Raw genomic sequence first — 16513 nt, forward strand, 5'->3', positions numbered from 1 at the left:
TAAAAATAGAAATAGTTTTATGTACGTTTATACTTAGTTGGAGAAAGCGGGTCGGGCTTGTGCCTCCCAGTCTATATGATAATTTTATTAATTAAGAGTATTACATATTTACCAACATTAATATTTATATTTCTATATATAATATTTGGTATTTAAATGTATAAATATAAAAATCTGATCAAGAACTCTTAAAAATGATAAAAATACACATGTACCAAAAAGTAGATACATCCATATTGCTCCAAATGATCGGTGTGGGATTCTAACCTATTTTTATTATATCCTGTATAAAACACATAATAGTTTTATATGTGGTTATGTAATGTTATATGATCGTGTTCGTATTAGTGTAAATGCATGTGTAATAACTTAGGTAGAGGCCCGTACATTAAATTATTATGTCACATAATGTTTATCAGAGTTCTTTGGCACCAAAAGAAAAAAGTTGAAATATAAACCAGTTTTTATAATGTGCACAAACATAGAGAACCTTAAGAAGTTTAGGTAACTATCTGTTAAAGATAAAAAGTACAGGATTATTATAATCTATACTAATATTATAAAGAGGAAAACTTTGTTTGTTTGTTTGATTGTAATGAATAGGCCTAAAAACTACAGGACCGATTTTAAAAATTCTTTCACCATTCGAAAGCTACATTATCCACGAGTAACATAGGCTATATTTTATTTGAAATATATTTGATAAATAGATTTTGAGGCGGCACAAAGTTTGCCGGGTCAGCTAGTGTTAAATAAAGACGCAATGAAAATAAATAGTATTTTTTTCGAAATTCAAATGAAATTCTCAATTTCCTCGAGGTTCCGAGATCAGCGAAAATGAAGAATGACGAAACTTCATCGGACTAAATTGATCTTGAGTTTGTTCACAAATTTGGATCAGATGCTGTTGTAATTTGAAGCATTTCCAAACCAGCTAAACTAAAAAAGGTTAAAAGCAAACAATCCGAAAGGTGGCTACAATAAAAAATGTTGCATCTTGAATGAAATCGATAACGTTTCGCGCAAAACCTAAAACCAGCTAAATAATTTGTTAGTAAATGACCGTAACCTTTTTTGTACTACAACGAAACGATCTTCAATTCTTTGGTGCTGTTAAATAACAACGATTTCCATAATCGCTAGTAGGTACGATGTGAATGATGTAGTAGGCTCCAATAGTTCGCACCTGTGACTTGAACCATATCGTGAATGTAGCGCTTATTTACCAGCGGCCTATAAAGGACGATATTAACGCGTTTCTATTTTAGCAAATATTACACAAGAATCGTTTACTCGAAGAAGCGCAAACAAACGTGCGGTAGAAAGTAGCGTCTGACCGGAGCGGAGGTAATTCAATGACTCACGCACCGGCCTCATGGGAACATTAACTATTTCTAAATTGTCATATAATTACACCCTTCCTGTGCTTACTGCGTTACTCCGTGAAATGTTCGCGTGTTCTGACACTCTTACATTACACGTGTACCTACTTTAATATCTAATACGGTATTTAATTACTTCTGTCCACACGCACAGGATGCCAGGATTTCTGAACTCTCTCTATATATCTAGAATTTTGTCATTAAGTGCACTGCTTATATGAATAATACACTTAAGATGGTAGAGACCTTTGTTGATCGTCTCCAGAGGCACAATCGACACACCTCTTTCTACGCCACCCTCTACTAACAACAATGTTAAGCGCTGTTGAATTCCGTTTTGAGGGTGGTGGTGGTAGGAGGGACATAGTATCCGAGACATCCTCCTGTAGGAGTCATATATAGGGACTCTGTAATTTATTACAGTTATTCATGGGCAGCAGTAACCACTTATCACCAGGTGGGCAGCATAGTTGTTTGCTACTAATGCTAAAAATATCATCATTTGAAATATTACTAATACGAGTATCATAATGAAAATCTATGTTTTCCTAGTAATCTTGCTAGCTTTTACGCTTTACGATTTTTTAATTCTAACACAGAGTCATTAGCTTAAATTGTTATCTGCATAGAGCATTGCGACTTCTCAAGAGTTTCTCGTGCGAGCCTCAAAACACCTTATTGTGGTTACAAGAACAACGGATATACTTGTGAAATTTCGTAACTTCTTTGTTAAGGAAGTAATTGTGCGAAAAAAAATTAATGTTTGTCGAATAATATGCGCATTTTTGCGTTGACGTCTAATTACAAAGAATAGCGATTGTAATCCAGAAACTTGTTTAATGTAAGCTGACATAATCGCGCTTACCTATAGAAAGTTGTACTTATTTAATTAATTGTAAATATATTCAAGAGTTCTTCATATCTACTTGTTACATAACAACGGTTTCGGTAGAAGCGTGCATTCCCTGAAGTTTTTATAAGTTTTTGTCTGTGATTTAAAACTAAAGGGCTATTAATGAGAACATATTTAATAAATGCTATTTTTTACTGCTACTAATTTGGTTTAATTAAATATTTGTTTTCAAAAGTACACGGTTTGAGTGGAATATAATAAATTAATAACATTAAAGTTTCTATATTGTTTGTAAACGTTAGCTTGTAGTTAATTTTCCTTTAAACACGTGTTCCTACTATTAATTTACATTATTTGCATTTTTACATAGATAATATTCACCTTATTTCCTTTCAATAACAGTTGTGATGCAGAAAAATGCAAAATAAAGTTGAATTGACATAAAAATGTTCTGATAATTCAACAAATCATAACAGGTTTGACCTACATACTTTGAAATTGGTCTTCTAATGGCTACGGAGATTGAGTTGTGGCAAAGGAAACAGCGTTACGTGAGCGCTCTGAAAGAATGGCATGCGTCTTGCAATACAACCTCGAGTTCGAGTAATTGTATACCTACTTAGAACCGACAACTAGCCCCACTTAATTGTTAAGAATACGAGCAAGCATTTTTATTATGAGGTTTCCCTTATATTTAATACATTGTATAGTAAGTGAATTAATAAAAATAATGATAAGTTGGAATTCGAACAGGTGTCTTCGTTCGAAAGATGAGATTAAGTACGGTAGATCCACTATTTAAGTTTAGAAAGTTCATAAAAATATGTTTAACAATCTATTAGAATATACAATCTTTTTTATGATGTTGTTTTCTATGAACATTTTTTTACACATGACTCGCTTAATGTAGGGCCGTACCTTTACGGTTATTTATGATAAAATTGAATCGCATACATACACCTAAACAATATTCACTACAAAAAACTAAAACTTTTAATACAATACTGTAAGATTAAATTACTTTAAACGCAACATAAAAAATCAAAATTAACTTTTAGAAGCCTTACAGAAATGTAGAGTTTTTAAACATTGTAGAGTATGTTTTATGTGTAAGAAATCTCACGTATAGTATCAACAGTAACGCACGGCTAACTAAATGCAATTATGGTGTGGAAATAGCCGAAGTAAAAAGTACCGAACATGAAAAGACTCTTACATCAGCGCAAGCTCAAACAACTCGAGCCAAACAATAGAATAATAGATCCGTCACTTGTATGTGGCCAAAAAATATGGCAAGAGTTAAACAATATGACAAAAGATACAGGTGGATCTACAGATATATTTGCGTTTCATTGCCAGTCTCTCTTTTAGTTATTTATATGTAAGATTGTAAAAAAGATGGATCTTTACATGGTGTATTTTCTCGTAATGATTTATTATCTATTTCTAACCCATTGTGGAGGGTAATGTTAATGGTAAACGAACCTACATCTATATATGTGAGTAGGTACGTTGTCTCATTCTTTGACACACCCTACCAGCCCAAACTAATAGAGAGCTGAGAGAGTGATATACTCGTAGGTACGCTATATTTTTAAGCGGTTACATTTTTTGGTTTTCTTAATTTATGCTTTTATATGTTGCCTATGCTTAATCCGTTGATGTTCCCTTTAATATGTCATACACAAGAGTAGTGTCTATAGTCCCAGGTCACAATGGCACAACTTTTCATCTCGATGGAACAATATAATAAGCTTAATAAAGTTCGGGACCTTTTTAGAGCAAATTTTAAATTTCATTAGACTGGTTGGCTAGAAGCGGCTCAACAAAACAAATTTACGAGGCCATAAGCAATAGAAGAAAAAATATTTATAAACGGTAAGTACTCATAATCTAATAATATGAGGCAAACAAAATTCTGTATGAGATTAAGTTTTCTGATAAGAGACAAACTAACCGAGAAAACATTGCTTGTTTCAATTGTTTGAAGCAATAAAGATTGCGTAAGGTTTTCTTACGAATTTAACTTTTAACAAAATGTAGGAAAATTAACCAGCAATAATCACTCATGTTATCCTGAAAAAGTGAACAATAAACTTATTGTTACGAGCGAGGCAAAAACAATGTACATTCGAGACAAAGAAATCAAGCAACCTTCGGATTTTACAGTTTTGTACGAATATTTCATCAACTACTAATATAATTGATATTGCTATTAAAAAGGGTATTTATAGTACTTTATTATAAATAAGCCACTGCTAATAGTGACAATTGAAGAGGATAACACGATAGTCTGTAACTTGTTGACTGAACTTGAAAGATTACTCCGATTTGTTAATTTTGAAACATTTTCATTGTTTCCAAAAAACTAACAGCTCTCATCTTCGTTCTGGTGCTCAGCTCAAGGTTAAGATAATAACATGACATGGGCCAACTTATTTCTTAAGTCACGCGTCTTCGTAGTGACAAAGTAATCACACTGCATTATTTAACATTATAACATACAGCGCGTTTGGTAGGTACAGCAAACGCGCAAAAATATATAAGAAAGCAGCGTACCTTCAGTCCCTGGAGATGAGCTTCAGAGTTGTGATCGACTTTGGATATGAAGAAGCCCGTCGCGAATTCGCGTCCTCCTCGCAGGGAGAACCCGAAGGCTGGTGCTGCTCGGCGCGGACGTAGCAACCGTACCACGCGGATACGCCGCTCCACCGCCGCGGACGACAGATCCGCACGGGAACCCGACGTCGTCGTCGATGCTGTTGACGGCGCGTACATTGTTCACTGGAAATCAACCACGGCGTTACGCATCGTAAAAACAGCGATAGGCTCATTGGTATGCATTGGTATGGTCAAACCGGACACCTAGATACAATTCAAATTCAGACATTCTGCATTTTCAATGTCACATACACATAAGAACGTAAAACATCGTTTGTATAACTGATTTACGTAGGGCACTAGAGTACGAGTACTTAAGGCTATTTACCTTTTTCTCTCTAGGAGGAGACCTGTCTCTTAGAGTACGAGTGGGTTGATGTCGATTACTAGTCGCAAATTGGCTCATATTTCACAGTACATATCCGAAGATTAAATAATCATTAGCGGGGGCAGTCATTAACGTTACACGATTACTAAAGGCGTTTTATGTATTAGCAAATAAATGATTAATTGTTTCATTGAAAAGAAATAATGAACATTATAGAAATTTAAATTATATGCTAAAACATTCGGTAGTTCTCGTGAAATAGGAACAAGTAAGTTATTTGTAAATGTACCTGAATGCTCAAAATATTACCAAAATGAGGACGTCCGTTGGTTCCGCAACCATTCGTAGCTATATTTACGATCGTTCCGTTTCTAGTAATTTAAGTAAGTAGGTAAATTGTGTTGGTCTTCCACGTTTCTCAATTAATAGATATGTATGCAAGAGTTAAGACATGAACTGATATTGATGATATTCGAGACTAATGAAAGAATGGTTACCATGCCAGGTCAGAGTATAATATGTACATGGTATTTATTGTTGAAATTATCTGGGGTGAATAACAAATCTAAATAATAAATTTAAATAGTCTTTGTCTTATGTAGGTAATTGTATTTGTGCGTGTTTTAATGTAAAAGCAGCAAGGTAATATACAATCAACCTATTGTTACTTAAATGACCACTGGTGTTCACGGTCATCTTTGTAAGACCCCAAATATGAACATGCTTCTGAGACACCTAATAGATGCCTTCTGAGACCTTCAAAATATGTGTGCATTTTACAAAGGGAAAGTAGATTTAAGTAATTTATTTATTTATTTCAGTTCACCTACAAACCTAGAATACGTATGATGTCGTACATTAAAATAAAATCCAGATTAAAATAGTCTTGTGTAACGTGCTTACAACTATTCACGAATTACGACACATCCGATGATAATATACTTATTTCATATGTTCGTTGTATGTTCCGCCGGTAATCTCACCGGATAGTTACTTAACGGTACCGACATAATGTTAGTAAATAATTGACCAAGTGCGAGTCGAACTGAAACGGAGGGTTCCGTACTACAAAATTTTCATTTGTTTTTTATTTTTGTTTTTAGTATTTGTTATCATAGCAGCCGTAGCAATGAATGCATTGTGAAAAATTCACCCGCCTATGTATTATGGTGCATTAGAAAAACGTCGATCAATAGCGGTTTATGGCGAAATTTATTTCAAAGTTTTTTTTTTTAGTATTTATTAGCGGAATCACTATACATATTCTGTGAAAATCAAGTGTCTGATAGAGCTCCGTGACTGACGGACAGTCAGCGGAGGCTCAGTTATAGGGTTCCGTTTTGACCCTTTGAGTACGGAACGCTAAAAATAAAGCACGTAGGGTAACGGAATGAAAATCTGATCCTGTCCCTGAAATTATGATTACGTGGATATTGAAAAAACGAGAATACGTACTAAGTAGATACTAATGTATTACGAAAAAATAGAAATTCAATATGGTATTTAATGTATAATTTAGTATAAGTGGGCGCGTCCTTTATAGTGGAAGTAACAAGCGGACATGCAGTTCACCTGATAACAGTGTAATTACTACTGTTAAAGATAAAAATAATATAAAGTTTTTATAGTTCCCCTAATTACTATTAAGTGGTAGAGATTTGTAACCTACTTCATTAGAAGCGAAGTGTTACCCAAAAGTTGATTGCAGATACCTTGCTAAACCTTAAGAAATGAATAGAATGGTTGATAGTCTGCTCTACAAAACCCTTTAAAGCAAAACAACGCAAATTCTATCTTTCGAAGCAGGTAAAACAGAATTAGGTAATATGTAAAAAATAGTGCTACCGGATCTAACCATCTTAGGTAATTCGTCAAATTCGATTCGAATATAAGACTCTTCTACCATGAGAAAAATGTCTGATTCTCGTGCATTTTCTGTAATATCTTTTTAAATACCTTTTAAATACGTAGAAAAATTATATTTGTATTCAATTATATTATTATTATTTTATTTATGATACAGTTATCTGTAAAAAAAATAAAATAATAATGATAAATGAAGAAAAAACATAACTTTTTTTTCCAAATTTGCCAATTAATCTCCGAAATAAGTAACGTAATTTGAGTAATGCCAAAATTATAATTTAGTAGCAAATTATTCAACACAAACAATTACTATTTGTAACAGCTTAATATTAGAACATTAGTCCACTGCATTAAAAATTCAACTAAGTAAGTAAGTACCTGTTTTGTGCTTCATTCATTTACGTTTTGAAAATCTTGAAACAAAGGATAACCTTTGCCTCGCTTCGGTAGGAGTTAGGACGCCTTCTTTTAGTGACAGCCCAGGTAACAGGTTTGCCCGTTTGGATATGCATTATCATTAGGATGTGTTAATGTAATTTAACTTTGTATACAGAAAATTTTGTACGTGCTCTTATATTTAGTAGTTAATATTAGTAATTGGCCAATGATTTTAACTATTAACTGTTAACATCTAATAAGTCCAAAGATCTTAGATTTTTGTAAGCTTTATAAAAGAAATATGGGTATTCTAGGTCGTAGGCCAGACAGGTCTGGATAATGATCTCTAGATGTGAATAATATACCCATTATGCATTACCAGGGCAGGTATAGGACCTCTACCCTTTATATTTTGAGAGAAAACTCAATAATAGGTATGTAGATGATAATATTAGGTAATTTTCATTGTCATTTTAGGTACTTAAATTAATAAAACAGTCGTATAACAGAACAGGATCTGAACTCGAGTGGTACAGAAATAAGATAACTATGAAAAAAATATCACGAATAGTACTAATCGTTTGATAAATTACTATTTTATAGCCTCATAACATGACGTAAGAATGTAGAGTCCAATAGGAAATAATGTTTAATTATTTATACTCTAAACGTGGCTAATGCGTATTTCTATTGCACAACAGCTCAGTCAGTTATATATATAAAGTTTAAAAATATATGTAACGCAGTTAAATAAAGCGGTTGAAATAAACAGAGCTCACTGACGCATTCTTGCAAATATGTATAATACCTATATTACTTTTTATAAAGTTTAAAAATACAATATTAATTTATTATGTAACGGGGTTACGTGAAGCGGTTAAAAGAGAAAATATTGCTTGGTTCGAGTATTTCACTTTATTATTAAGTTGAAATACACGTACAGCCCACTCAACGTCCTTCAGCAGGAAGGGAGCGTGCAACAAATGGCAAGACGAGCCGCCTATTATCGTACTCGTGCGTTATTTTATAAGCGCTATTGTTACACTTGCAAAGTGCCTTACATTGACATTCGACGGGATGTAGCAACGTGATTATGTACAGTAGGCCATGAATAAGCAGCAAAAACGTAGAGAATGGCTTACATTATACCATCTCCTTGGCATTACTTACGTTACGATAAGCAAACAATGGTCATGATAAAAACTCAATATAATCAACGTTTATTACAATTTTTCATAAACTAGGTACAATTTGTAGCTAATATTCGCTAAAATGTTTGTTAAGCTTTATTGCAAAGTTGAGAGCTAATCAGAGTTCTTTGCCCTTGAATTTTGCCGGATGTTTATTCGGAGCTTGATACAATATAATACAATCAAATTATCTAATATTACAACAATGAATATCACAAAAAGAAGTTGAAATTTGATTTCCACAATAGAGACATTATCGCTAGTTAGTGATCTCTACCAGAGAATCTTTGAGTAAAATGTAGAATAGAGAAGGTAGGGTGTACAATTTATAAGGTAAATATATTTTATGTTATTTATTGCGAAATAGAATACAGCTAATCAAATAATCATTTAGTAAATACATGAAGTAAGTAAATGAGAACACAGGTGATAAAAATGAAATGATTAGGGTACTAATTGATTAAATTAATTATGTAACACAATGACACATTGGCTATAACACAATTATATAATCCTATTAACATAGAAATTGATCAAGATGAGTTAATTATTGTATCATCAATAATACATTTGAGTAACTAGTTTGAAGGTGGTAGAACCCTTTGTGGTTCGTCTCCGGCTGCACCACCGCCACACCTATTTCTGCTTACTAACAGCAATGTTAGGCGCTGCTGTGTTCCGTTTTGAATGGTGTGGTAAGGGAGTCATACTATTCCGAGGCGTTCCAGCTTAGTCCTCAGGGGTAGCGGCACATCTGTGGCCAACCCCAGGTACAATATCTAATCCTATCTGGGGTTGATTACAAATGTCCATGGGCGGCAGTAGTCACTTACCATCAGGTGGACTGCATGCCTGTCTGCTACTCCTACATTATAAAAAAAAAAACTAATTTAGTACCTATGAACATTAAGGACCGAAATGATATACAGGCTTGTTTTCTTCATTATTCACAAGAGGTAAGAATATAAGAATTTTATTTTTACTCTTATAATATGTCCCGTGATATATTACAATCACAAAAGAAATTACCTACATGGACTTATCGGGAATATTAGGAGCCGAGTCACCGAATCCATTAGCGAGCTTACGGTGCACTAATCAACCGGATTTCGAAATCAACATCACCCTCACAAAGAAACAATAAAATATATATTAAGAGAAAATAAATAATCTTGAGATTAAATTCGTATAAAAAGAACTGACTATGAACCTCTGAATAGATATTTTTGAATTATATTTCATATATGAACATTATAATCAAAGAGTGGATTCGTAAATGCAATTCGGTTTGAATGGAATAAGTTGTCAAAGATACGAATGCGCGGGGTCACGGGATGGCGGCGTCGCGGGACGGGGCACGAGTGCAGCTCCTCAGTGGAGCAGTACAACGACCTCGCACTGCACAGCCTCCCAGATACAACTCGCCATGCCACTAATCTCCGTAACACTTGTCATGCTAAGTAGGGATATATTCGCGAATGGATACAATGTATCGTGTATGCAATGATCCTGCATTATAGTTATAATGATATCGATTAAATTTTAATAAATTATTTCCTTTTACGTTATTACTTTGTGAATACCTTTAACATATCTCATTTTAATAATAATATGTCAACATAGTTGAAGGTAATATTAGTTGATCGTTATAACATCGGAGTTGGAATAAAGCCATACAATTTACATAATACTCTAAATAGGCCGTATTTTTTTAATTAGCGACATTATCCACCTCGACAAACAAAATGTATAGATAACGTGTATAGGTAATATTGATTTTTTTAAAGATCACTAAATAACATAAAATTTTACCCCATCACCGTCATAAACAACGCAATATTTTGGTACGCAATATTTTAATATTAGTTACGTCGAAGTTGAATTTGATAAGCGTATGATTGGTTGATTTGTTTAACGTTATGAACAAATAGTGGAAGTGAAAGTAGAGTCAGCCTACGAAGGAGCACTTGGCACTAAATTTTTATTTACGTAACTTGCTCGTGAGCAGTCCCGATTAGATGATTGATTTCTCATGTAGGCTCAAGATTTACATGTTAAACGATTTGGTTACAACTATTTATATAAAGACAATTACATAAGATGAGCGTTATGCTTACTGACTATTGTTTTATTTCCTAACCCGTCTGTTTTTTTTTTTGTAAATTACTTCGCACCTTTACGTATTGCTTCGTTTATACATAATATATTATATAAAATAAAATTATTCTTTCGTAAACTTGTGTATTTCTGTATATTCGCTGTAAAAACAGTCACGGGGCCGAGTTTGTGAAAACTAAAACAGTATAATTTTAAAGGTTTCATTAAATAATATAAGGTAATACGAGAAGACAGTAAAATATACATATACATGTGTATATGAGTGTTCCCATGCGATTCAGCGCACGCCATTTGTAAACGGTCAGTCACACTGCGTAGCCACACTTAGCGTAGTTACCGGGGTTGCAGAAGCCCTACAAAGGCCAGTTCAACATATTATGTACCTACACTTGAATAGAATTAAGTAAAGTGTATTATCGAGGATAAAACAAATAGAACCCTAACCTGCGATCAATGTTAATCTTTTTAGAAGCTTTACTTTTATTTTAATACGTAGTAATAAGTAGCTGCAAGTATAAATAGAAATACGACCCTAAAACGTTAATATCAAATATCAAAATCAAAATTGCAATCAATAGCAAAATTTTTGTTTCTATTGTATGGATCATTGTTGATTAGAATGGGAATAATGACGGTGGGACTTTTATATAAAGCTAAAAGAACGCAGATCCAAAAAGACTCATAAAGACGAGTGTAAGGTACTTCTAAGCTTATATCGATACCTTAATTCGCAAACCAGCCAACTCCACTTATTTTCAAAATTTTTTTTTTATTTATTTTCATAATAAATGGCGAAGAAAGTGGAGTTGGCTGAGTTGCGAACTAAAGTATCGATATGTCACCGTATCTCAATGGTATTATATAGTTAACCCAATAACAATATCAACGCGAATATGCTAAAATGCAACTTTACAAAAGTTATAACGTGCACGGAGCTTCGCGCTAAGCTTCCAGTAGAAGCTATTTTATTAATTTATTTATATTATGTGACTATTAAGTATCGAAGTAGATCAAATGTAAATGAGTTATTTACAAGAAATGTATAACGAGATACAAAACTAGTAGAAATCAATTGCATAAGCGTCCGACATTGTGCACATTGATATTCAATAATAATTTGTCAAGTTGCAAAAAGTATTTATAATTCCAACAGCAGACTTAGATGGGTTTAATCTAGTTTATATACGAGTTCAAAGGCTTACACTAGAACACGATTAGGGCTTCACAAGTGTACAAGCCCATGAAACTCTGATAATTTCATTCATATCAATACTTAACGTGTTTTATATTTTTTAGCTTCAAAATCAACAATATAAATTTAAATATAAATAATAATATAAATTTAAATATAAATAAAAAACAAAGTATAAATTTTGTAGATTTTGACCGATCGATATTGTGGCCATATTGCCCCATAGATCGTAAGATATTATCGCAAAATGACTATTGTTGTCAATAACTACAATACAATTAAAAAGGGAAAGTATTTTTTGGTTTCCATATCCATTTTATCCTACTACCGCAAAGCAGAAAGAACTAGAAGGGTTATGATTTGATCAGTATTTATGTTCATCATCATACCCCCATACATACTTTACCCTCCTACATCTAAGCAATGTACCTATTTATCATAATACTATGAACAGTTTTAACGTTTGGATCGCCCGCTGGATATCATATGCCACTGTCTCCTTTGTTTTCTTCGCTAATTATGACTAAGATATTACTGTTACCATGTAATATAAGCCCTTAGGTTAAGGTGCCATACGGCGACGACCATCCTCTGATTATTGAAAAGCATTCGAAAGCATTATTATTTGAAGTAAAATTTTGAGTATTTTGTATGTACTTATTGTCACACAAAAATATTCTTGCTTTTTTACTTTTTAGACGGCTATTTTTGCGTAATCACCATTTTTTACGTTGAGGACTTCTTTTAAGTTATTTTTTTTATCTGAATTTAAAATGTTTGTCCGATGACGTCCCACGTGAAAACTATAAGTAGTTTGGTAAATAGCAATAACTATAAAGGTTCAGCTAGGCACAGAAGTGCGATATCGTGGAGCGCTGCGCAGGTGGCGGGGCCGCTCAACCGTGAATCCCCCGCGCCCCGGTCGACAACTGTTCCATGTTTTTTTTCTCGGTCTACTAGAGAGCAATGGCCCCATCAACTCACCACTAAAATCATGGATTTTGAACAATTTCTAACCCTCTCTGTGAAAGTTAAATATCGTTAATTTAAAGAAAAGCCGTATTTCGTAGCTGCAGTCCATGAGACGTAGGTAATTTTTAGTTACAAAAAATCATAAGTCGGATAAAAAGAAAGTTATAAAATATACGTATTTATATAACTAAATACTGCAGCTGTTTTAACAACAGTAATAATACTGATCAAAAGTATCGTTAATAATGTTAACATCATATCAATGTATATACAAAAATACTACTACACGCTCCGTACGCATACCAAAAAATTGTTTACAGTACCTTCACACAATAATTGTCACCATTACCACAAACCCGACAATGGCATGAAACATACTACAATGGAAGTAACGGATCGATACTGCTAGGATACAAAACAAAAACTTTGGGGAAGCCTGCAATTGAGGGGATTCATAATTTCCGGTTTAAGTTGACGAAGCCCAACGATAAGGCTTATATTTCCAAACATACTTTTACTTTAAAACGTGTTTTCAAAATCACACAGAAACAGACTAACGAATTGGTTTTTAGTTATAAACAACGGTTAGGTATTGTAAGGTCGGCAAGAGAATGATATTGTATTTTGAATCGGGCTAAATAAACCAGTGCTGGGTAAGCTAGAAATGCCGTAAAATAACCGGCGCTCAAACCGGCCGCGGCGACTCGTCGCCAATTAACCGCGTCCGACCTCTGGAGTCTGGACTGAGGGCTGTAACTCCCGCAACTTTGCTATTTATCTTATGTTTTTGAAGTTATACTTCTCTGGACGCGTTTGAAAATTTTAGCGTGAAACGAAGTTGCGCGCTCCGATGTAACAAATAATGTACCTATATCTGGTATTTGATTTCATCTAATAGTTTTTAGTTCAGTTAAAAATTGTTTAAATACAAAAAATATTTCATTAAATTACATATGCTTTAACAGTCGTTATCGTTTACGTTATACGTAATTCCTAAAGAAAAATGAAATAAATTATGTAATATTTCAATTTCCTCGATTTTAGTATCGATACGTAAGACGGTAAAGTTTATAGCGCAAGTACTATAAATTAAAGTAATACTTAATAATAAAACTAATAAAAGTAACAATTAATAATAAAACTAATAAAATCTGTATGCATTAATGAAGGATCTTTATAGTAATTAGAATCGCTTATATATTTTTTATTGTGAATCACGAGGTACGAACATTTATGATATATATAATGACTTTAAACATTTAGAGGCATCCATAAAGTCCGTCCAAGTCAAAAGTCATTAGAATAGGTAGCTTATAAGCGTAATGATCTTTGATTCACAGCAGTGCTTACAACAATATGAACTGAAATCGCACATCATTGCACAACGATACCCGTAATCTTGGAACAACGGCGCGGCGATGCAATGCTGCATTATTATCTACATTTCAACGCAGACATTCCTGTCCACATTAAATGTTAATAAGGAATTGCACCTCGACCATATGTTGTTTAAAAAAAATCGTTTCCTGATTACAAAAATAATTTGATAGAAATTTATTACGTCGTGAGCATGTCGTGAGACGAATATTTATAATTTATAATATTCTATATCTAACTTATTAGGTACTGAACTTCAAGGTATCTATGACTTCCTTATTTATAACTAGATAAATAGATATATGCAAAATTATAACTTGAGTGAGAAAATTAGGGTGTTGTTTTTACTTTAACTGCTAATTTACGAGACTTTCTGCATCTATATAACTGTGAATCGGTAATTAAAACGGAGAAATGATGCCATAATAGAATTATAGAAACTATTATTTGAGTAAAACCAGTTTAAATAAAAGGCGGGGCTTCGAGAGAAGATAGCGGTTGTCAGCGGCAGAAAGAAATCGTTGGAAAAAGCTTCAGATGCCATGAATGGATGGAAAGTGCTCAGGAACAAGACGTTGAAGTTTCTGTTCACACGCGACCATATTAAGAAACTGTTCTCATACGTAAAATGCGCAATCAATAATATCTCTGTATGTTAACATATCATTACAAAAGTTATGTCTTCACTTGCTTTGTTTTCAAAATCATCGAACCGGGTAATAGGTACGTAAGATAAAATTTCTATTTTTTATAAAAACGTTTGTTATACGTTGATTCTCAAATAAGAAATGCTAGCAAAATAATAGCAACAAAAATTTTGTAGAGGATCCATTCGTTACGATACCTATATGTTCATTTAACAATAGCACTGGCGTGGTTTAAGATCAAACACTAATTACTAAAATAAACGGACCGATATTAGATTAAGATAAAACCCAAATCCTGTTATGTCAGATACCTAAAGGCGACTTTACCTGTGTGAATAATAATAGACATGTATACCTATGTGTTTATCAGCTGCTAACTATGAAATGAGTAGGAAATTGTATGTTTAAAAACAAATTTAAAATTCAATTCGTAATACTAAATAAAAATCTTTCAAATATTCGTTTTGAAACAAAATGTAAAGATAACGGTTTTGTTGTGATAAATTGATACTATAGACTACCTACTACAGATACTACAGATTGTGTCAACTGATTGATATATCGATTTATCTCAACTAAACTCAAAAACTAAGTGTTAAGGTAATTCATATAATTTCCCGTTAATAAGAAGCCACTACGTGGTTAGTTTTAAGTACCTACTTAATTAAATCTAACACAGTTACCCTACATTTTCTTATTACAATAAATGAATTAATTTCAAATCATACGAATGACAAACAACAAGGAAGTATTTAATAGAAATAAAAAGACATTCACAAACCTTATTATGCAGTAGTATTTCTGTTTCAATACTGTCTTTCACCAACAACAGAAGTTGAGCAGCGAAACATTGTGATATTTGTGATCTAATAATAATCCTTAAACATTTTTGGACGGATAATTTTATTCACTTAAATGTCTTTCCTGTTCACTGTTTCACTGAAATTTCGAGAGGAGTTAACTCACGATGTTTAGGAACAAAAAATACAAAATTCACGGTTGGATTATGGCGACAATGACGGCAACCGGCTGGAATTTACACAATCGTTCGACCACGAGCGTAGACGTGCGCTCTGCACGCCGCTCCGACACAAATGGTAAATGGGAAAATGTGATGAAGGCAGCCAAAGAAAGTTCGACGTCACATACTATGCTATAGAAGCCTTTTTACGTACTTAGAGGATTTAAAAGTTATATCTATTCCCAACCCCAGCCAACTTATAGATAGCTACTGTATTAGGATAATGTTTATTGTTGGTTTATTGTTTTTGTTCTTTAAGTATAATTTTCTTAACATTTCATTATCGTACACGACCGTTACTATTAGGTAAGCGGTTGTTTGATTATTGGGGCGACTTGACTAAGTATAAGTAATAAATAAGGCTGTTTGAACGATTCACCAATTAATATAAATTAATTATTTATTATTTCAATAATTTATCCCTTATTATTTTCTATAATAATTTTCTGCTTTTCATTGTTGAAATTAACGATAAATTGGGAAAACTACATGTAATTGTTATAACAGAACAGGGTAAACAAAAGATAA

General features: G+C 33.1%; 1 protein-coding gene across 2 annotated transcripts in view; it reads right to left on the bottom strand.

The window, feature by feature from the left end:
* The window catches only part of LOC140751967 (uncharacterized), a 33965-nt gene extending 17892 nt beyond the window's left edge, over positions 1–16073 (bottom strand). Inside the window, exons 1-2 of one of the 2 annotated variants that reach the window (XR_012103402.1) lie at positions 15746–16073; positions 4795–5019 (exon numbers count right to left, since the gene is read on the bottom strand). Coding sequence is in view for 1 of the 2 variants with exons in the window: in XM_073086106.1 (XP_072942207.1) it covers positions 4795–5013 (219 nt within the window). In the remaining variant the exon portion in view is untranslated. The remainder of the gene's footprint in view (positions 1–4794; positions 5020–15745) is intronic. The other variant, XM_073086106.1, reaches the window with a different exon arrangement.
* Positions 16074–16513: the final 440 nt, after the last annotated feature.

Source organism: Epargyreus clarus, unplaced genomic scaffold (genome assembly GCF_041222505.1).
Source record: "Epargyreus clarus isolate Ecla_fem2 unplaced genomic scaffold, WU_Ecla_fem_2.2 ptg000023l, whole genome shotgun sequence".
Classification (NCBI taxonomy): domain Eukaryota; kingdom Metazoa; phylum Arthropoda; class Insecta; order Lepidoptera; family Hesperiidae; genus Epargyreus; species Epargyreus clarus.